The 24,610-nt window shown below is 37.4% G+C and overlaps 1 protein-coding gene across 1 annotated transcript in view; it reads right to left on the bottom strand.

Annotated features, from left to right (window-relative positions):
- Positions 1-24,610, bottom strand: part of NEGR1 (neuronal growth regulator 1) — an 842,061-nt gene that overhangs the window by 361,892 nt on the left and 455,559 nt on the right. Inside the window, exon 3 of the mRNA XM_036446268.2 lies at positions 4,908-5,033. Coding sequence (XP_036302161.1) covers positions 4,908-5,033 — 126 coding nt within the window. The remainder of the gene's footprint in view (positions 1-4,907; positions 5,034-24,610) is intronic.

Raw genomic sequence — 24,610 nt, 5'->3', positions numbered from 1 at the left:
CATCACTTATACTTAAAATTCAAGAGGTTAACAATTTTGTCTAAGATGTTACACTTGATATGAGAAGATCTATGTCTTAAATTCAATTCTGATTGCTCATCAAAGTTCATGATCTTTATCACTGCTCTTCTGGTACTACCTGGTCTATAAGAAATTACAGATAAGAATAAGAATAAATCATACATTTCATGTTAGGGATTTGGGAAAAACCTTGAAATTTTTCTGAGTAAGAAACTAGTCAAAGATTACTCAAAAACAATTGGATCTATTATAAACAAAGATGTATGAACCTATCTAAATCTCCAGCAATAGAACAATTTCTTATTTATATTTTCCTTATTATAAATATTTTTACATTAATTCCATAAGCATTTCTGTATACCCACAACACTGCTGGCCCTGTTCCATGCTTACTATTAGAAAAAAAACAAATAAAATATAATCTGCCCTTTGCACTGAGGGTATGTAAGTTCTTGTGGTTATTATAATAAGGCCTCTGAGTCTCTGATAATTTTGCTGTAAATCAGACTAACCGTTAGCTATCTGAAACCAATATGTAATGATACTAACCCCAAGTGTATGATTTCTAATCATTTGCAGTAAGTGAAGTGCTTGATTCCAGAGCTTGGGCAAGAAAGACACAAGATGAGTCTGGCATATTTTTATCAGGAAGGAAAATATTAAAATGCTAAAAAAAAAATGATGGGATGTATCACAATGATACAAGAGTCAGAATGAAGTCACCCCCACTGGCCAAATAAAAAACAATTTGAGCATCAGAATAATTAGAACAGTAATGAACTATTAATATAATAATTTTAAAAAACTGGAAATCCATATGTCTATGTCATAATACGTAGATAAATAAATAACAGGATAAAATGAGGTTCTTGTTGACAGCAGAATGCCAAGTGCTAACTGGTGAAAGTAAGAGGAGTACTTCAGCTTGAAAAAAATGCTCTTTGATGATTATTAGAGTAAAGATTGGTTCACAAAAGAGTCACCGGTAGTGCTAAATCTAAGGGTAAGGTGACCAAGTAGCAGATATTTCTATGTTAAGATCTTAAAATCTTCCCCTACTACTTATTGGTAGCATAGGGAAAGAAAAAAAAATAGCTGCACGGTACAGAAATAAGACAATATTTTGTTGGGTAATAGAAATTAATATAAAAAATAAGGAACAGATGGATATCTTTGTGCCTCTGGATATAATTCCTTCAGAAGGTTACAACTTCATTTATTTATTTCCAGATGGGCCTAACTACAATGAAATCAAGAATAAATGAGCCAAACCCAAAATGAGAAATATTCTGTTTTAAATAAAGGGTTACATGCATTGTGGAAAAACATCAATGTTCAGAAATGGCAAAGAAAGATAAAGAATTAGCCCCCAGAATAATGAAGGTTAAAGTGATATGACAACTACTTATAAAACTTGGATTCTGTACTAGAGAAAAAAGAATTCCATGAAGGACACTATTTGAACACTTGTCACAATTAGAAGATGGATAGTAGTGGAATAAAAGTATAATGACAATGTTAGATGTATGAATATCTGTGGTTATGTAATAAATGTCCTAATTCTTCAGAAATGCACACTGAAATAGCTGGTGAGAAGAAAGCATGATGAATACAGGTTGCTTTCAAACAATTCAATGAAAAGATATAATACATATATTTTTATACATATTCTACACATAGCAAATGATGGAGCAAATGGAAAAAACGATTATGAATGAATTTTTGATTAGTGCTTCAGAGTCCACAGATACAGAGGGCCTACTGTATGCACTGATGTAGCCCACTTTATACAGGGGACTTAAGCGTCTGCAAATTTTGGTATTTGGGGGTGGTGGTGGCCCTAGAATGAATGCTCTTTATATATCCAAGGAACAAATTAAGTTTTGAGGAAGTAAACATTATCAGAAATAAAAATAAAATACATTTATTTTTCTATATATTCTACACATAGCAAATGATGATGCAATTGGGAAAAATGATCATGAATGAAACTGAATAAAGGATATAATGTTCTTTAAATGATACTGCTATGTATTTTTAAATATAAATTTGAAATCAATTTCTCACTATAGACTAGAAAAAAAATAGAAAGAAATCACTAATATACGTAAACTATAAGGAAACTCAGATATCCAGACACTTTTCAGGAGAGATGAGTTTTAGGAAAATACACTGAGTTGTTTGAACTAAGGAGTGAAATAGCAACTCCAACAGCCTCAGGTGATTAATATCTGCGATGTGGTGGAACGCACACCCTATGTTTTTTGTAGATTAGGGAGAATCTCTGTGGAGTTATTCTGTTACCACATAATTCTTGTAAATTTTTAAAATGGAAATAGACCATGAATGAGTTGGCAAAAATTACTAAAGGTATTGGTAAAAAGATCAAAACAAATCACATAGGTACAAAAGTAGTCCTCTCTTCCGCTGTTGACAGAGAAGGCAGTTGACCCTGTAGCAGCAAGAATTTGAACTGTGTGGTTCCACTTATATGTGGGTTGTAGTTTTATTTTTATTTTTCCCAATAACTTATCTGTGCTAATTTTGATGAGTGTGTCAGAGTCCACAGGTAAAGAGGGCCCACTATATGCATTGACCTAGGCCATTTTATACAGGGTCTGGACATTTTGGTGCTGTGTGTCTGTGGGGGGTGAGGGTGTGTGTGTCCTAGAATCAATACCCCTAAGTAACCAAAGGACAAGTTAAGTTTTGAGGGAATAAACATTTATAAGTGTATTTGGGGATGCATAGTGTCAGCACCACTAACCTCTGCATTGTTCAAGGGTCAACTGTGTATCTATTTTTAACACTAAATTTTGCTCATATGGTGACTGATGTTTTGAGTTACATTTTTTTCATCATATAGCAAAATAAAAAAGAATATACAAAATATTGATATTTCTTAGGTATAAACATTAACATATCTTAATATTATAATTTACAATAGCATTCAAGTATAAATATGCAAATGGAAAAAGCTAATAGAATTATCAGGCATGTTACTTAAAGCAGGAACTCCACAGTGCTGCACATTTAAATATAGATAGTTAATAAATTATAATTTGAAAATATTGGAAGCATTTATAAAATATCAGCCATGTCTAGCTATTCATTGGATAATAGTTAATATTTATGCTAATTTTTCTAATTTGCTCTGTATGGCAGGATCAGGAAAACAAATCTATGTACAGTTTAACTTATAAACCCAATCTGTCTTATTTCAGCTGCATGATGTTATCCATTATCATTATTCTAATAACTTCACTAACCAACATTCATGCTATTTAATTAAACTAAAATGTACCCAAGCACTTTAAAATGAAGACCATGCATAATAACAAGCACTGCAAAGCAGGAGTTAAATTCAACATATTAATCTTAAAAATGTATAAAGATGGAGATTATGTGCCTCGTTCTTACAAAAAATATATTACCATGTCAGATTTAAATCCCTGGAAAGATGATTAAGAATCAGTCATACATTGGCACACCAACCTATACTTTATAAAGCATGTTTAGGCCTCATATCTATTTGCAGTCTCACAATAGCCAGAGATTATTATCATTTGATTTTGAAAAGTAGGAAACTCGCTGAGAATATTTGAGGCTAAGCGATTTGGGCTAGCAGTGGCTGCACTGATGACTAGGGAATTGGAGAACTGGAGATAGGAACGCATGAATCCCAACTGTTAGTCCTGCATTTGTCTCACACCCCACAGAGAGCCCTGTCGCTAATTCACATGCCAGTTTTATGATCCTGTAGCCACTCCAGAGAGTGAAGTGTTGGCAGTCAAGAGTGCACTCATGCTTCAGAAACATTATGGAGGCCATAATGCATATTGTATAAGTGTATACTGCTGCTATATTGATTTTCTTCTCACATTAATAGTAATACTAAGCATATGATAGGAGTAAGTCTCATCAGACCTACTGCATAAACGAGGAAACTGAAAGACACTTAAGGATAAGTGATATTAATGAAAGCATTAGCAGATCAAATAGATGTCCCAGCTGTCCTCTCCCTCTGCCTCTGTAAAATGTGTCTTTCTGATTTCTTTAAAAGCATTTTCATCACAATAGCCTTGTTGAAACTCTTTCCACTAAAAATATAGAACAAATAAAAATCAATTTTCATTATCTGAAATCTTACGGCATCCTGTTCATTAAAAGCACCGCCTTTCACGTCCATGGTACATTTAAAGCTATCTAGTTCAAATGTTAAAACTGGACACAAGTTGGTGATTCTGTTAGAGCCGCCGCTGTGAAAACAGAAGTGTTTTGATGACTATCCTCAGCTTCCTAGGTTGAACTTCCCCTCTTCATGCCATGCCCCTTAATTCCACAGAGGTGCATGGTCTTGTACAAGTCGCTTAAACTCTGGGGTTTTAAGATCCCTTCATCACTTAAAATGTAATTCTAACTACCAGATCCTTGATTCTGAAATGCTTTTTCAAATTAGACCCAGCAACCTCATAATTTGTATAATGTGATTTCCCCCTGATTACCTTAGCGGTTCGTGATGGCCTCTTAACATGTGCATGCGGACAGAATAAAAAGCCTTACACATGTTGACGAAAATATTTCACTTGGAATATTTCCATTTGGGCCTTTTGTCTATTGATGTGCAATTCTGCAGCATACTAAAACGAAAATAACCTTGACTAAGAATCATGAGACTCGGGTTCTATTCCAGGCTCTGACGGAAAATGTGCCTTTAACTTTTGTGAGCGACAGCATATTTAGGTATAAAGAATAAGTATAAAAATACACATCCTGACTACCTCATGAATAAGACGTAAGAGAATAAACCGACTCAAGTTTGGAACAAGTGAGGTTAAAGGAGAACAGTGAACAGCACAAACAACACTGGCATAGTTGTGCTTTACCTGACGGGGAGATGTGCCGCCAAGAAATGGTAGGCTCTGGTTTCCCAGTGGCCAAACAAATTAGGGTGACATTGGTTCCTTCATTGATGGTCATATCACTTGAGATGTCATATATCTTCGGAGGAACTGAAATGGTAAAACATGCAGTGGTCAGAAAAAAATATATAAAATTCTGTTGAGCTATACATGATAACTCCATGATCTCATGCACTAAAGCAGGGGTGGTGAAATGCACTTATGGCCTATGATCATGATCAGTACCCCAAAGATTGGTTCTCTAGCTTCTCTAGACTCTCCTAGAGTTTTCTTTGTTAGTTGGTTAGTTTTATTTATTTTTCTAATTTTTAGATGTGTAATATTTAATAAAAAAAATGTTTAAGCTTAAATTTTTATTATTGATAGTTTTTGTTGTTGTTGTTGTTGTTGCTATTAATCCTCAGCCAAGAATATTCTTTTCATATTGATTTTCAGAGAGAGTGGGAGGGTGGTGGGAAAAGAGAGAGAGAGACAGAGGGAGAGAGAGAGAGAGAGAGAGAGAGAGAGAGAGAGAGAGAGAGAGAGAGAGAGAGAGAGAGAGAGAGAGAGAGAAACATTGATATGAGAGAAACACATCCACTAGTTGCTTCCCACATGTATCCCAACCAGGGCTAGGGATTGAGTCTGCAACCAAGGCATGTGCCCTTGAGCAGAACTTAATCCATGGTGCTTCAGTCCACAGGCTGACACTAATCACTGAGCAAAAAACGGAGAGGGCTATTGTGGATATTTTGTATTAAATAAACTCGAGTATTGCTAATCAATCTGTTCTATCCATGTATCCATAATTTATTCATTCCATAATTGTGGTTTTCTTGTTGAAAAGAGTAACAAAAATGGAACTTCAGAAGAAAATTAAGCTAGAATAACTGTGCCTACATCTTGATTCAAAAGCTGAGTAAGATAAAAAAAAAAAAAAAAAAAAAAAAAAAAAACAAAAAACATGTGCAGGAAGGACTGAGAAGTAAGATTCTGGGGTCCCAAAGGCATTTTGGGCCTCAGTTATCTATTTGATAAATAGTAGGGCCGAGATTTCCAGCATTTATGGTCTAAGGATCACTATTGTACTAGGGGCTGTGACACTTGTGTTCCACAAGAGTTTTCTTGTCAGTGACGGCTGGAAACCACTGGTTGAAATAGTCCTTTTCTTGGGGATTTCTTAGAGCCTCTGTTATGCCCACCGTACCTCTCAAGAGTAAAAGGGAAAATATTATGCTGTATTTTTTTTTAATGTCCCTGATGTATTAGACAATGGGAGCTTTTATCCCAGCAGCATTTGATGAAAAGTGTATAGACCGTGGAATACAAGGTGGGAAAGTTGGATAGAAAAATCCTTAATTTAACTCCATGGGTTAAAATGTCCATTATTCTCTCAAATTCCAAATGGTCTCATTTAAACCTCAAACAACATGGATATGAATCCTGGATCCTCTACTGGCTAGTGAGTTATCTAGGTTGAGTTACTTAATGAATCTCACTCAGTGTCTTCATCTGAAACTTGGAAATAATAATACAAACCCCATGTAGCTGCTTGGAGCATTCTATAAGTCAATACATGTTAAAGAAAAGTATATGATATTATTAGCTATTATTATTAGATGCCTCAAAAGACATTCCATATTGTATTTAATTTCAGTACTGCGCTTTTCCTCTGCCTTAAACTGCTCTCAGAACTTCATCCCTTTGTTAGGATATGACTGGCTTATGATATACATTTTGGTTTACTATATAAAACTTATAGTATACTGAGAGAAACACATTCACTGGTTGCCTCCCAATGGCAATTAGATACCTTGATAATTATTTAAAAATATATTTTTACTGGAATATTTTAATTGTTAGAGTTTCTTCATGCAAGATATATTTACTACAGTTATTTAAAAAAGTAACTAAAATATTTTTAAGGATAATTAAATTACCTATCCCATGAATATCATCTTTGATTTTTTTAAATAAAGTCATAACTCTGCTACAAGAAAAATCTAGGATAATGATTATGGATATAAAGCATTTGATTATATGTAACTGTTGCTATGATTGAAGAAAATTCTTATTCATAAGTAATGTACTATTGTAACTGTTTCTAAATGACATATTTTAATGAGCATTTAAAACATGTTATCATTATCTTCAGTGAGATCTTCTCAGGCAAATAAAAAAAACAACATTCCAAATAGGTACTCTCTTTAGTTTAACTGAAACAGAACAAAAATATAGTCATTAAGATACCATAGAAAGAAAATAGGAAAAAATGTGACTTAGCTATTACTGGTGAATGGGAGAGTTAATAAAAATAAAGTTACAACATTAAATAGGAATACCAATAGCTATGTGGATGTAGGTATAAGTTTGATTCAGCAAACTAAGAAAAAATGTGTACATATGTGTGAATATACAAACATACATAAATGCACATACACACCAATGCAAATATACTAATGCACACTATTAAAAAATAAAAAAGTTACTTTATACTTTCTCTTTTATATATAATATAGCACACAGAGATCAGCCTAGGATGGTTAGTTTATTTATATATTTTAAACACGTATCTGATTCAACTTTAGACAGAAGTTGTGTGAATATTTAAGAGAAGTGATGAAGTGTCCTAAGATAATATATTCTAACCTCTCAATTACATTATTTTGTCAATTTCATCAGATTTTAAAATAGTTTAGTTTCACCTTATACATCAAGTTATATTTTAAGCAGTAAACATGAGTGGTAAATTGATATTAAGCACAATATTTGACTTCACAAAGAAGCAACAGAGTTCCTTAGCCATAAACTTAGATTTGAAATTTAACTATGGGAAATTGTGTGGTAAGGGAAGAGTACTGAATTCCAAGTGTGGCATGTCATCTCAGTGATTGCAATCACTTCTTGGGGCCTCATAATTCAGGATATGCTATAGGGAAGAAACATATGGAAAGAGGAGTTTAGTAAGGGAAATCCCTTTGGCAAGGCGCTTCTCCCCAGAATGCATCACCTGTTGACAGCAGATACTGATGGTTAGGAGTGGGTAGTGGAAGCAATGAAATCTTTCACATGCACAAGTAGTTTATGGAGGCAAAAAAAATCAGATGTTGCTTCATTGAATATTCAAAGCATTTGCCCATTCCATTTAAGAGTTCTACAGAATTTATGAAAGAAATTAATTCTGGGCACACAGGAAATGTAGAAATTTCAAAGCATAATTCTTGCCCTCAAGGAACTTAAAATTAAGAGGAAACAGATAACAATGTAACTAAGATAGTATAAATATTTTCCACATATTTCTTTACCATTTGACATGAATAACACATATCTAATAGTTATGCCTTCTGGGTTCATATTGGCAGAGATTGGTTTTATATTGGTTTATTTTAATGTACAACATGTAGAACAACTTATGCACAAAGGTATTTGGTCTGGTATTATTTATAATGGAAAAACACTATTAATAACCTCAATTTAGGACAGCATAAATGTAGGCATGGTCAGCTCTATTTCCAGAATAAGGCATGGTGATGGAGAAGGGTTTGGGATGATTCCAGGTGCATCCTGCTAAGGAAAAATGGAAGAGAAAAGAGATGCTTCTACAATACTTTGGGTAACAGAGACTGGGAACAATGCTATTATCTCAGGCATCATAAGACCATCCAGTTCTGGTAACTCTTCCTGGGTTACAGATTGTGTATAAATGATCCACAGGTACACACAGGTGGGATGGACTCTATTAACCTTTCTGAATGACAAAAGAGTGTGTCTAATAGTATGTCCATATGTTGTGCTCTACCATAGAAAAACAGAGTTAAAATAACTTACTATTTATTCTAGATGAGTAACATTGATTAGATCCTTTTATATATTCTGTATTTTAGACTTTCTCAAATGCTTTATTTAATACATTTTTGTTGATTTCAGAGAGGATGTGAGAGGGAGAAAGAGATAGAAATATCATTGATGAGAGAGAATCATTGATTGGCTGCCTCCTGCATGCTGCAATCTGTGCATGTGCACTGACAGGGAATCAAACCTTGATCTCCTGGTTCACAGGTTGATGGTCAACCACTGACCAACACTTGCTGAGCTCAAACACTTTATTTAAATTTAACTTAAATGATGTATTTACAAAGGAGAAACTTTGTTAAGTCCATTCAATTATTTTAAATAACTATGAATATTTATCAGCATTTTGGACTTCTGTGTATATTATTAAAGTATTTATGACCAAAGCAGAGTAATAAAGACATATGTTATTCATCTAAATATAAACTTGTTTAATTTGCAGAAAATAATTATTATAACATTATGATTACTCTCATCATCAACATAACACCATAAATAAAAACACCAAAGGACAGAAGTTCTAGATTTCATACAAAATCATAGCATATCTCTCTCCTAATATGACTTTAATTGGGGATATACAAGATTTTATTATTTTGTTTATAAATATTAGTTGTGTATGACCAGTGAAAGAGATTAGCAAATATCAGAAACTTTCCAAAAACAGAAGTTGGGAGAGAAGAACCAAAATAGGGGTGTAGGCAAATGCATGTACTCACTGCCTCCCACAACCACATCAACATTACAACTATAATACAGAACAATCATCATCCAGAATTGCCATAACGCTGGCTTGATAGAAGTCCTAAAATTAGAGAAGAAAATAAGAAAGAGACTGGACAGAGATGTGGAGGCATGGAACAGGCTGGTCTGAAACTCAGGTGGGTTGTTTTTTTAATCAGGAGGAGGATCCTCTCTGTGGCAGCTGCCCAGAGGAGCAAGGGGTCCCACCCCACACCAGACTCCCAGCCCAGGGTTCCAGAGCCAGGAAAAGGAGTCCTTATTGGCAATAAGAACTACTGGTCATAAAAGCTAGTATGGATAAGGGCTCAGTGACGCAAAGGCTGCTGGAGACTCAGTTGCTCCTCTTAAAAGGCCGGCACCATGAACTTAACTTACAAGTTTCTGATTCCTGAGCTCCAGTGCTGGGCGAGGCTCTGGGGGACCCAGACACATAGGAGGGGAAACTGGACTATCTGGCATCTGAGCAGGAACTCAAAGGCAGCTTGCTTTCAGAAGGAGGTGCTCACAGTGGTCATTGTTCCTGTACTGGGACCTGCCCAGTCACAGAGCTGACTGACAGCCATTTCTGTTTGCTCCACCCTGGTGATTCCCTGAGACCCCGCCTCATCCAATTTACAACCCATCCAAGCTGTGCTCAGCAGCTTTTGCATATTAATGCCCTTTCCTTGCTTAAACTATAAACCTGTCAGACAAGCTGCAGCTGGGTCAAGAAGCCCCAAAATATCATTAAAAGGCTCAAGACCCAGCACCAGGAATAGCCTGCCTTGCTTCACAGCTGGGCCTCATCTGGGCACTTCCAAACCCAATATAAAGGGAAGGAATCTGCAGATGTCTCTGTAGCTCTTGCTGGGTGGTCCCAGGCAGTGACTGACTTTGCCCTTCCCTGGAGACCCAAGAGCCAGTGTATCCAGGGTCAGTGTCAATCCATGCCAGATAACAACTCTGCACATCCATAAGCCACACACTCAAGGGGCAGACTCAGTGAACATCAAAACCCCACTGAAGCAAGTCCTGCTCTATAAGGTTGTATCCTGCACAGCAGCTCTCAGGCTGTAGTTGCAGCTGGTTCCCACAGCCAATTGGCCTGAAGGTCAATTTCTCCAGTGATAGCAATCAAGGCTCAACAACACCAAGACTGTGCACACAGCCCACAAAGGGGTGCAACTAGAGATTCCACCTCAGGTGTTGGGAAGACTGAGCCACTGGGCCCTACAGGATATCTACTACACAAGCCCACTCTATCAACTCAAGGAGACTTAACAGCTACCCAATACATAGAAACAAACAAAGGGAAGCAGCCAAAATGTGGAGACAAAGAAACATGCCACAAATGAAAGAAATGGAAGAAAGTAAGCTACTGGATATAGAGTTCAAACCCACCATCATAAGGTTATTGAAGAATATTCTAGAAACCTACAAGAGACTTAGTGAGACTTTCAAGGATTTTAGTGAGAATGCAAAAAAAAAAAAAAAAAAAAAAAAAAAAGGAAAAGGACCAGTCAGAAATTAAGCATACACTGACTGAAATAAACAGGTGGTCCATAAAGTCTGAAAGGTTGGCAACTGCTTGATGAGAGGATCCTGAGAATCAAATCCATGATTTGAAATATGAGGAAGCAAAAACATACCCAATCAGAAGAGCAAAAATAAAAAAGAATTCAAAAATATGAAGATAGTGTAAGGAGCCTCTGGGATAACTTCAGGCATAACAACATCTGAATTATGAGGGTGCCAGAAAAAGAGAGAGAGCAAGATATTAAAAAATATATTTGAAGATATAATGACTGAAAATTTCCCCTACCTGGAGAAAGAAATAGACGTATATGTCCAAGAAGCATAGAGAACCCAAATCAAGAGGAACCCAAAAAGGACCACATCAAGACACATTATAATTAAAATGCCAAGGGAAAAATACAAAGAAAGAATCTTAAAATCAGCAAGAGAAAAGCAGTTAGTTACCTACAAGGGAGTGCCAATATGACTGTCAGCTGATTCCTCAATAGAAACCTTGCAGGGCAGAAGGGAGTGACAAGAGATATACAGTGATGAATAGCAAGAACCTACAACCAAGATTACTCTACCCAGCAAAGCTATCATTTAGAATTGAAGGTCAGATAAAGAAATTCACAGCCAATAAAATGCTAAAGGAGTTCATCACCACCAAACCAGTATTATATGAAATGCTGATGGATATTCTTTAAGAAAAGGAAGAAGAAAAATATAAAGTTTAAAAAATATAAACAACAAAGTGGCAACAAATACAATTTATCAACAATTGAATCTAAATATCAAACAAATAAAAAAATCTGATGAACATAATAAACTGGTGAATAGAATAGAATCAGGGGCATTGAAATGAAACAGACTGATGATCCTCAGAGGAACAGGGGTTTGGGGCAGGAGCAGGACAAGATTGGACAAATATCTTATATGCATGTATGCATTAGTTATGGACACAGACAGTAGGAAGGCAAGGGCCTGGGGTGGAACCAGGTTAGGGGAGCTATGCAGGGAAAAATGAGAGACATCTGTAATAATCTCAACAATAAAGATTAGAAAAGAGTCAACCAATGAATGTATAAATAAGTGGTAAAACACCAAAAATAAATAAATAAAGCCATGCAAAATAAAAATAAAAATAGAAGTTGGAAGTATTATAGTTTGAAAGGTTGTGTTCAGATTAAATGTTCTATAACATTCCCATATATATATATATATATATATATATATATATATTTCCATTTTTATTGAATTGATTATGTTGGCATTGGTTAACAAAATTATACAGGTTTCAGGTTCACAACTCCACAGCACACCATCTGTATACCATATAGAGTTCAAAAAAACCATTGTGTGTTTACCATCCAGTCAAGTTCTCCTTCATCACCATTTATCCCCCTTATACTCTCCTCCACCTTCGCCATGCAATTCCCTCACTGATGCCTGTGTCCATGAGGGGTTTTTTTTGTTTGTTTTTTTCTCTCTCTTTTATTTATTTTTTACTTTTGTCTCAATCCTTCCATCCCCTCTCTCTCCTGTGAGCTGTCAGCCTGCTTTTTGTCTATTGGTCTGTCTCTATTTTGCTTGATAGTTCATTTTGTTCATTATATTCCACATATGAGTGAAATCATATAATACTTGTCTTTCTGACTGGCTTATTTAACTTAGTATAATATTTTTTGATGTTACAAAGGGTAAGATTTCCTTCTTTTTTATGGTCCAGTAGTATTCCATTGTGTAAATTTACCACAACTTTTATATCCATTCCTCTACTGATCGGCATTTGGGTTACTTCCAAATCTTGGCTCTTTTAAATAACATTAGAAGCCCGATGCATGAAATTTGTGCATGGGGGGGGGGGGAGGGGTCCCCTCAGCCCAGCTTGCAATCTCTCCAACCTGAGACCTTCTCAGGAAATGTCTGACTGCTGGTTTAGGGATCAGGCCTAAATCAGCAATTGGACATCCCTCTCACAATACGGGAACTCTGGCTCCTAACTGCTCACCTGGCTGCCTGCCTGATCACTCCTAACTTCCTCCCCCAACTGCCCCTCTATCCCCCTGGCCTGATTGCCTCTAACTGCCCCTCACCCTGCTGGCCTAGTTGCCCCTTACTGTCTGCCCCTGCTGGCCTGGTCACCTCCAACTGCCTCCCTCTGCCAGCCTGGTCGCCACTAACTGCCCACCCCACCAACCTGTTCATCCCCAATGCCCCCCGCCCCCCCCCTCCCCCGCTGACCTGTTCGTCCCACACAACCTGCTATTCAGTCATTTGGTCATTCCTCACATCCCTCACTAACATGCCTGCTGGCCTGGTCAACACACCGCAGCCTGCTTGTTCAGGCATTTGGTCATCCTTCACAAACCCACCTGCCAGCCTGGTTGCCCCATGCAGCCTGCTGTTCGGTTGTTACTGTTACTGTGATGGCATCCCAGACAATTTGCATATTCCTCTATTATTCATATAGATTCCAACAAATACAGGAGTGCACATATTATTTTTAATTAGTGTTTAGTGTTTCTTTGGATATATTCCCAGAAGTAGAATCTCTGGGTTGTAAGGCAGTTCCACTTTTAACTTTTTGATGTAACTTTGCTTTCCACAGTGGCTGCAACAATCTGTATGTCCACCAACAGTGCACAAAGGTTCCCTTTTGTCTAAATTCTTGCCAACACTTGTTGTTTGTTGATTTATTGGTGATAGCCATTCTGACAGGTGTGAGGTGATACATCATAATGGTTTTAATTTGCATTTCTCTGATGGCTAGTAATGTTGAGCATCTTTTCAGATAGATCCATGTAGAGAGTGCAGAAATAAACCTACACATTTATAGGTAGTCAATATTTGACAAAGAAGGCAAAAACAAAATGGGATAAAGATAGTTTATTCAATAGATGGTGTTGAGAAAAATGAACAAATACATGCAGAAAAAAATTAAACTAGACTACCTTTTTACACATACACAAGAATAAACTCAAAGTAGACTGAAGACTTAAATGTTAAACATGGAACCATAAAAATCCTAGAAGTAAAATCTAGGCAGTAAAATCTCAGATATTTCCTCATCACAATATTTTTTTATGACACATCATCTTGGACAAGGGAAACAAAAGAAAAACAAGCAAAAGAAGCCATCAATAAAGTGAAAAGACAACACAGTGAATGGGAGAGCATATTCACCAATGATATATATGATAAGTGATTAATATCCAAAATATAAAGAACTTGCAAAACTTAACACCAAAGAAACAAATAATCCAATTACAAAATTGGGCAGAAGACTGGAGTAGACACTTATCCAGACTATATACAGATGTACCATATGCATTTAAAAATAATCACTCAGGATCCCTGAAATTAATAATCTGCTTTGATTTTAATTATTCAAGGGTCTCAAATTCAACTGTAACTTAGTATACCCTTAACTCCTATTTAATTGCTTCCATCATGAGAGAATGTTGCATTCATTCAATTTATCTATATATGTAGATTCATTTATCAACATCTTTTGTTGGTTTCACTTTCTCCAAAAAAGTAAGCAATCTGAATTGCCCCAACTGCCTTTGCCCATTTGAGCCATCTATCATACTATTATTGGGCAGGGTATAAAGCAGTATCAGCAAGGAAAGTTATATAAATCATATCCAGACCAAATACCAGTTGGTAACATTCCCGACCATGTGCAATATAATGGGCAATAAAGTTTGGGAGAGGTTGCATGGTTTGTTGTTGTTAATGGGTACTTATTTTCTGAGCTACATAAATAAGTTTTTATTTGTTTAATCAGCAGTCTTCACTGATTTCAATTAAATTTCTTCCAAGAATTCATCTTGTTGTCTGGAACATAGCCATTAAATAGTCAACACAAGGATGACTAATGTATACATCACAGGAGTCATATGAGCATAGTGTTTTATTATACTAAACATTTGTTCGGATTTATTTTATTTTTTTAGAAATATTAAGTAAAATAAAGTTTACACCTGTACTTAGTTGCAAGAGATGCAAGGCTTGGTCACACATAATGTTGAGAACCATTAGAGGATGTATTTGATGGTGAACTTAACTGTAAATTCAAGACATGGACTATTTGGATCTGTAAATTTACATCGGCTCACTGGAATCAATTACATGCACCATGAACTTCTTAAGTTGTAATAGACCATGAAACACCACAGATACCAATCCATTGGAGGCCTTCTTTAGGCTGCTAGGGATAAATGTTGGCTGGAGTATTTATTTAATCCAACATATGTAACATTTATTTAGTTACACACTTACAAATTTTGAAAAAGAAAAATAATGTCAGTTCAGCATGTATTGTAACCATAATATTCCTTAACCAGGGTGTAAAATTCATGTTTTAAAGGAACATGCACTGAGTGTATTCTCATTCTCTGAAGTCATTGGCTCATTACAAAAACCTTTAAAGTTTTAACTATATCTGTCTAAATTATGCACACAGTCACTAGATCTCTTCTTCACTCATTTTCCAGGCCAACCAAGAAATAAAAATAAAAGGGATTCTAACTTTTTGGGGTCCTGCTTGACAACATCTTCACAGTGAATTCTTCCACCTCTAAAAACTTACCAGAAAGACAAAAATGCTGAAATGTGAATTTTGGAGTGAATGCTAAAAGGTTAAAATTTCATTTTAAAACACTGCATCACTGATAACATCAATCATCTTAAAGCAAGACCCAATTTTTCTCCCTATGTATCTTGTTGAAATAACCATTTGCATCCATAACCCCCCGTCCTATATCACTCCTCTTTTTGTTATAGACTCTTTGTTACAGTATGCTTTGCAATCTGTCATTGTCATTGGTTTTTATTTACCTGTTCATTGCCTGTCTCCTCTTCAAAGAATATAAATAAAGTCCTTTTCGTAGAAACGCCGTTTGCTTTACTCAATAGCAAATATAATGAGTGGCCATATTATTATGATCTCTGAATGTATAATAATCTGGCCACTCAGTGTATATATGTATGTAATAATATTTATAGTAGAGGCCTGGTGCATGAATACATGCCTGGGTGGGGTCCGACCAGTCTGGCCAGGGGGAGGGGACATGGGCAGTTGGCCAGCCTGCCTGCTGGCTGAACTCCTGGTCAAGGGGACAATTTGCATATTAGCCTTTTATTATATAGAATAAACATTGAGTGGCCAGATTATTATGTGTTCAGAGATCATAATAATCTGGCCACTCAGTGTATATCACCTACAAAAGTGCTTGACATATACAGGATATTCAACAAGTATCTGTTTTATTTTTCTTTCCTGTGCTGAGCTAATATTTCTTCAATCTCTTAAATAAGATTTCCCATAGAATTTTATATTCTGGAGAAAATGATGCAATAAAAACTGTGAGAATATAGTAAAAATCCTACATAATAAAGAGGTGATATGCAAATTGACCCTCACAGCCTCATAAGATGGCTGCCTATGACCAGGCCTGCAGGGGGATTACTGAGGGACAACCAAACTACTGAACAAAAGGCTATATGGGTGACTAGGCTGGCAGGAGGCACAGTTGGGGGTGATCAGGCAGGCAGGAGAGACAGGTGGGAGCAATCAGGCAGGTGAGCGATTAGGAGCCAGGAGCCCAGGACTGTAAGAGGGATGTCCGACTGCCAGTTTAGGCCCAATCCCTGGCATGATCCTAAACCGGCAGTTGGACATTCCCTGAGGGGTCCCAGGTTGGAGAGGGTGAAAGCTGGGCTGAGGGGACCCCCCTTTCCATGCACAAATTTTGTGCACTGGCCCTCTTGTATAATTATAGAGCCAGGAATTCTATGTGACTTTTTCAAAGGTCCTCTCAGTTTGGGGATTAAGTATTCCTTTTAACTCATATAAAAATAATGCACCTTTCTATTCTATTACCTACTTTAATTTCTGCTGTGCAAAACTCAGAGAAATAATTGGATGATGATCCTATACATTGACTTTCAATAGAATGGGCTGTGGCATCTTAGGCAGCACTGCGTACACTTGCCATTTATTTTTACTTGAGAAGTCATGCAAATTTAGGGTTAAAAGTCTTTGACTCTAAGGGTATGTATCTATTATTTTTTGCTTTTTCCCCCTTCTCCACAGACTTGGAATCTGATTTAGTTGGAATAAACCATATCCCTGAAGATTTTTCAAACTGTTTCAGTGAACAAGCTAGACATAGCTATAAATCCTGGGAGAATTGGCTTTTCTAGCACTCCATATCTGGAAATGGCTGGCAATATCAAAAGAACAGTCCTACTTTCCCCTGGCTGGCACTTCCCTTCTCTGTCTTGGCCAGATCCCAGAAAGCGAAAGCAGATCTACGTTACAGAACAAACCTCCTGGAAAAGGTGTTGTTCTCAAACTGAAAGAAGAAATTGTTTCATTATTTTTTTAAAAATTGGTTTGCTTGCAGGTGCTGGATGATTTCCTGGCCTGAATCTAACTAGCAACATTGCTTTCTCTAGTCACGGACTCTAACTGACTTTTTGTAGTTTATGACATTTCACAGATGTCTATGGCTTCTCCCCTCATTCCATCACACAGGTAGTAGTAGTGACAGGAGGAAAAAAATATCCATGCATGACTTGCAAATGCAGACTTGCCAAATTTGTGAATTACCTACTGATGGAATACAGCAGAACTACTTTTGGGGGCAAAGAAGATGTTTGAGGAGAATGTAAAATGTATCTTTCAGACTGAGGTTCAAACTTTGAGTCATGTTGCTTAGTGATTTTTCATTTTTGTAAAACCTAAATACACATTTTTTTTTCTCAATTGACTATCTTTCAAGGGGTCAGTATATAAAATGGCAAAACAGTCAATGATCTATTTTAATCCCTCCATTCCTCCATTCATACAAATATTGAGCACCTGCTTGATTAAGCAGACTACTCTTAGAGAGTCCATGTTTAAAGAGTTAGAAAGACCTAATACTATCCTATATAATAAAAGCCTAATATGCAAATCGACTGAACAGCAGAACAACCAGTCACAACGACCGGTTGCTATGACATGCATGACCACCTGGGGGCAGATGCTCAATGCAGGAGCTGCCCCTAGCCTGCAGGCCCCAAATGGTGGCGGCAGTGGAGTGGGGGGCGAGGCTGGCAAGCAGGTGGCGCCAGGCCAGACAAGGCAGGTGCCAGCAGAGCCCTCCACCCCCGGTTGCCCTGCCAGTGGCTTCCCTATGCGGGGTAACTAGCAGGGAAATTGGGGGACCTCTGCTGGTGGTGCCAGGCCAGGCAACATGGGTGCCAGTGGGGGCTCCCATATTGCCCCGCTGGTCACCCTGCAGAGGGAGGCAGCAGGTGATGGGAGCCTGGAGCCAGTGAGCAGGCAGAGCCAGGCCAGCCAAGCTGGGTGCCAGTGGGGGCCCCCCAGTCTCCTTGTTGGTCACCCCACAGATTGGCCCTGATCATCGGCCAGGCCTAGGGACTAATTTTGTGCACTGGGACTCTAGTTAATTATAATGTGGAGTCATAAATCCTACAAAGTGGATTTTGTAACTGCAGGGTATTTGGGGAACACAGAGCAGTAAATATAACTCTGCCAATGGAATCAGAATTGGAGAAACTAGAGAGGGCTTTGTGAAACAGATGGCTTTTGAGTAGAATTTGATGGTTAAAAATAGTTTTTTGCATCCAGACAATTATCAGGCTAATCTAGTGAGGCTTTTCCAACCCTAGGATTGGGAGGAGGGATAACTCAGGAGATCCTAGACCGATAAACATAGACTAAGTTACAAAATCTATAGGTTTGAAAACTGATTAAAATGTACCAGAAAGACTTTCTCCACAGACATTATTTATTTAAAATCTCCACTCTAATCAGAGAGGCCTTCCTTCACATCCTCAGAGCAGAATTATTTGCCTTCAAGGACCTAATCTTTATACCTACTTAAAAGGCAAATATGCTAGGTGCCTCTCTCTTCCTCTGACTTGTCGCTATGTTGCACATTGACCACCAGGGGGCAGACGCTCAATGCAGGAGCTGCCAAGCTGCATTGATTTGGCAATGGCAGTTCTCTGGTGAAGAACCCCAAAACCAGAGAGGAAGGAGCCCAATTCCTCAGGAGGCCACAGGATTCCACCTTCAACCATGGGTTAGGTAGTTGCTGGGTCACTGTCAGCCCTGAATCGGGTTTACTGCACACCTGCGTTTGTGTTCCATACCTTGTAAGACAACTGCAACTTTACAGAGTGCCCTCTCGCACTCTGGGACCCCCTCGGGGGATGTTGGAGAGCCAGTGTTGGCCCAATTTCCGTAGGCCAGGCCGAGGGACCCCACTTGCCTGAGGACCCCGCTTACTCCACCTACACCTTTTAAGCCAGGGCACCAGCCCAGGTGTGGCCAACTGGGGAGGGACCAGGGGAAGTTGCCTCTAAGGAATATCTGTTCCTTCTCGCCCACTCCTGCCCTGCAGGCCACCTTCTAATTAATTTCCTTTCAATGTGCAAATTCCCTGTATTAATATAGAGCTATCCTTAGAAGAGATGAGACTTGAAGAGCTTGCATTTCTTTTCATATTTCCTGAGAGCAGCATGATGGAAGTAAAGAGGGCTTCAGACTGGAGGTGGAAAGTGTCATGGGCAACTTGTCCCCACTGGGTTATTTTCCAATGAGAAAATGCATAATCCGTTTTTTGTAGCAGTGAGCAAGATAACCAGCAATGGAGAGAAGAAAGTAAGCATCTAAGAGGAATACCCCCCAGGATATGTGGTTATGGAAAATCAAAGTGGCAATAGTGTTCCTCTCCTGTTCTTTTCTCCATCTGAACTTGACTTCCTAATGCCTAAATTATGCATCAAATAGGATGAGAAAAAGTAACTACTTCCTAACTTTTAAGACAATTTTTTTTTCTCATTGAAGAAAGGTGCAGTTATTTGCTAGGTAGATTTTCAATGGCAAATACACACACACACACACACACACACACACACTCACACACAAATCTCATGAGGCTAGTGGTTTAGAAAGGATAGGTTTTGGTAGCATAACATTTATTTAATTATTTTAAGTTTTTGATTGAAAGCAACTTTTTTTTTTTACCTGCTAATATACACATTTTGAAGTAAAACCTACATTGTTTTATAAGAGTTTCAAAATTTTAGACTATAAAGGTTTTTCTTTTGTTTCATTTTGGCTAGAGAATCAATAGCTGGTCTTTGCTCATGTGTGTTTATACACCAGAGTGCAAATCCCTGCTGTACCTCAGGCTAGCTTCAGCTCCACTTATTGGATGATTCAAATATATAAAATACTGTTTCAACTCAGAACCATAATGGCAGATATCCCCTCAGGTGGCAGCAGCAGCAGCAGCAGTAACTGCAGCAGGAAGGCCAGAGCACCCTTGCAGCCAGTTGTATATCACAGAGTGTCTACAGTGCCTGCTTAATTCACTCTCCTCCCTAACAGAAAACAGGTTCAAAATACATAGAAAAAATGCCACCACTGAAATATCTTAGAGCACTCAAATGCAGGTCCCCATACCTATGAGGCAGAACTCTCATGGACCCAACTCTGTACCTTTAAAACCAGCAGCGAATGTAATATTTTATTAAGAATTAATATGAGCTTTTTCCTGGAAACAATTTGGCAGTATAGTTTAAAAACTTTTAAAAATTCCAACCCAAATGAGCTAATGATTTCTCCTTCCAGGAATTTATATTGAGGAGCGCAGGTACCTTTTGTGAATATTGTCGGTATTCCCATAAACCTGGTGGTCAGCTCCATTGCTCTGTTTGGAAACGTGCCAGAACACACCCCTGAAGAAGCCCCGGATGAACTTTTCTTGCCTCATCCTTGGCAGTGAACAGTTCTCCACATAAACCAGAGGAAACAGCCCAGCTGTGTCATGCTAGGATCCAGCTGCCTTCTTTGCAAACATTTCCTATCTCAAAAGCTTGCTTTAGAATTTTTTTTTTTTGAAACATGAGTCCAATGTCTACCCTTGGACTCCTCGAGTTATAATGTAACACCTGGCTTCTCCTTTCATGAGGTACGTGTTTCCATTAAATATGCGTTCCCCTTGATAAGCTCAGGTTTCTCTGAAAGTATTTCGGCAGATTTTTGTATCTAAAGGCTGCTAGGTTTTAGGGACTTGCAGAGATGATGTGCCATTGCAGCACAATCAGAAAAACCATGCCTTTTATAAAGTGCTCTGGTTTCTTTGTCCTTTGAACATACTTATTTTCCTAATTCTGAAGGCAGTACACACCTATTGAATAGAATGAGGAATTAGGTATAAAGAATGAGGAAGAAAAATCTATTAGGTTGAAACATCTAAAATTGCCTTTTGGCAGATTGAAATCAAATGGCTACTGGTAATTTCATGTGAATCACTAATAATTGTTCGATATATTTTATTTTGTATTTTTATGCAGGTAATTTTAGAAATATCCACAAGGCCCAACAACCTCACCAGAAAATTGTGCTTACACCTTGGCTGAAAATAAAGTGTCCTTTTCAGTAAGTTATACATCCTCTAGAAACTGAGCTAGAAGGCAGTGGGAGAAGGATTCAAAATCCAGCACTTTAGTTCTCTCCCTTTTCTTATTGGACACATGTCTAACAAGAGGATATCTATAGCAAAGCTTAATATTTGTTGGACGTTACTATGTGTAATATAGTGAGAGCTTAATAACTTTTACTTTGTTGACTGAGTGAGGTCTATCATGGGGCAAAATTCTACATATCCAGTCCCAATTTCTTCTTCCACCCACCCGCTTACTACGTGTACCATTTAATAAGGGGGATTGTTTTTTTTCAATAGATGGAGTTACACCTATGTGTATATATGCAATTTGATATGTATGCTATTTTGTTGTATTGACAGCAAGCTTCAAAACTTCATATGTCAAATTTACTGAAGGTGTTAACATCATAGATATTTTTATACTTGAAATAGTCAAATTTCGTGTAAAAAAAAAAGAGCATTTGAGGGAAGTTTTAATTCATTACTTTATATTCAAGAAAAGTGCTGCTGAAAGTAATTGTATACTTCAGGAAGATTAGGGTGAACATGCCCCAACTCAAGATACTTGTGAACACTGGTTTCTATGCTTTAAAAGTGATGATTTTGATGTGAAAGACAAAGAATGCCCAGGTCAACTGAAAAAGTTTGAAGACCAACTATTACAAGCATTATTGTGTGAAGATGCCTGTCAACGCTAAAACAACTTGCAGAAAGATTAAACATTGCTCAGCAAACAATTTCTGATTGTTTACAAGCAATGGGAAAGATTTTAAAGGAAGTCACCAGTAAAATGTTGCTTCAGCTGCACAAAATAAAGTCTTTTTTGCCTCAAATTGTGACTGGCAATGAAAAGTAGATTTATTTTGAGAATCTCAAATGCACAAAATCATGGGTTGATCCAGGTCAACCATAAACATCGAATGCAAGGCCAATCTGCTTCAGAAAGAAGAAAATGCTCTGCCTTTGGTGGGATAAGGAAGGTGTGATGTGTTATGAGCTTCTAAAACCAGATGAAACCATTAATACTGATCGCAACCCACAACAAATAATCAATTTGAATCATGTTTTGATTGTGAAACAACCAGGAAGGGCCAGAAGACACAGCAAAGTAATTTTGCTTCATGATGACACACCATCACACACTTCAAAACCAGTTAAAGGCACATCAAAAGATCTTGTCTGGGAATTATTAACCCACCCACTGTGTTCACCAGGCCTTGCTCCTTCAGATTACCACTTGTTCCGATAGATGACATATGCACTTTCTAAGCAGCACTTAAAAATGTATGAAGAAGTTGAAAATTGGGTCTCTGAATGCTTTGCCTCTAAATAAGAAAAGTATCTACAAATTACCTGAAAGATGGGGGAAATGTGTAGCTAGCAATAGACATTACTGTGAATGAGGCACTTTTGATATTTCTCTTGAAATTATTGTATTATCTTTGATTATAAAATCCAGATTATTAACTAGAACATCTACTACTTCTTTGGTAGTTGGCTTATGTGACGGCTTTATAATATGGTCCCAAATTCTTTCACCATTGTAAGTGAAGTCTCTGTCCTTTCCTTGCCCCATTCTCAGTTGAATTTGCGTAAGCTCTTGGATGCTTCAAATAATAGAATTGAGAAGAAAAGCTAAATGACTTCCAAGACTGAATCATAAAATGTCATTTATCATCTGTCTTGTTTTTTGAGGACACTGACTCTTGGAGTTCTGAGTTGCCACATAATTAGCCTGACCACCATAGACCCACCATGTGTAAGATAATGTGGAGATGCCACATGGCGAAGTTCAGACACAATGGGAACAAAAAGAGAGCATAGGAAGCATCTCAACACTCTAGGCCCTGACTGTTGAAGACATCCCAGTGAGACTCCAAATACCTTGTCCATATTGCTGTATTGTAAGTCAAGTACATACTGGTAGTTGTTTAAAATGATGGTTTGAAAAGGAATGGTGAAAGTCAGAGAACTTATACTAACTAACTACAATGCATTATTCTAAAGTTACAACAAAGAAACTGTAGCATCAGCATCAACATAGACAGTGGGATACAATAGAGACTCCAAAACAGATGAGAACTCTTCCCATGAAGTTCAAAGCCCTGGTTACTTATATTAAAAACTATGATACTTAAAGCAATGCACATATAACACCGTGACTGATGTAGGTGAAGAGAAAATGTGCAGATACGCATTGTGAGTGATAGTGCCCAGTGGGGAGCACCTGTCTATCTGAAGGGGGCAGCTATCACTGATAATTTCCATTTAGGAAATAGAAATCTAGGTGTGCCCATCTTTCAAACATGAATTTTTCCATTTTTTAATACCATACCAAACTCATCCAAGTATCTGTGACTTACCCTGGCCCCAACCCAAAGGGTACCATTATGGGAATTAGAAAAAATTTGCCACTTACTGAAGACACTTGATCATCACATACTGGGAAGCTGTCATAATATAGAAATCTACATGGGCTATGAAAGTAAACAGTGCCCATAGATTTATGTGTGTACAAAATTCTCAGCATATGCTCCAAACCCTGTGTGGTCTGAATTCAGTCATAAAATCATCATCTTGCCATCTCTGCCTTCCATCCTGGCAAGCCCTCAGACTCTTCATTTACCTTGTAAGACCCAAGGATTCTGGTTTCACATTAGTATATTGCTTGGTTCCTCATCAAAACTGCATTTTTACACTAATGTGTGGCTGCTCACCTGTCATAGACTAGGTAGGTCTCCAGAATGATTAGAGTCCTGACTTAGGAAATATTCTGAGAATGAAATTTATTCAGAAATTTATATAATAAAAAGATATATCACATTAATATTCTCTCCCCCCCCATAATTATCATCTACATTTTAAAAATCATCATGCTACTTTATATACTTTTCTTAAAGAGAATGCTTTATTTATGTTTTCTGAATAAAACAGCCAAGGATTACTATGCAACTATATGCCAGGAGATCTCAGTAGAGTCCTGTTTACATGCACAAATTCTCTCTAAAATTGGGTTAAAAGGCAATTTGCCATGTTGCTGGCCCCTAGATCATTAGTCACAGTGGCCTAAGTGCATTCTGTTATAATTCAATACCAAAGAAATTGCTTTTATGGCATTAA

Source organism: Pipistrellus kuhlii, unplaced genomic scaffold (genome assembly GCF_014108245.1).
Source record: "Pipistrellus kuhlii isolate mPipKuh1 unplaced genomic scaffold, mPipKuh1.p scaffold_m20_p_2, whole genome shotgun sequence".
Classification (NCBI taxonomy): domain Eukaryota; kingdom Metazoa; phylum Chordata; class Mammalia; order Chiroptera; family Vespertilionidae; genus Pipistrellus; species Pipistrellus kuhlii.
The sequence above is the reverse complement of the archived record's forward strand: the minus strand, read 5'-3'. Positions and strand labels throughout refer to the sequence as shown.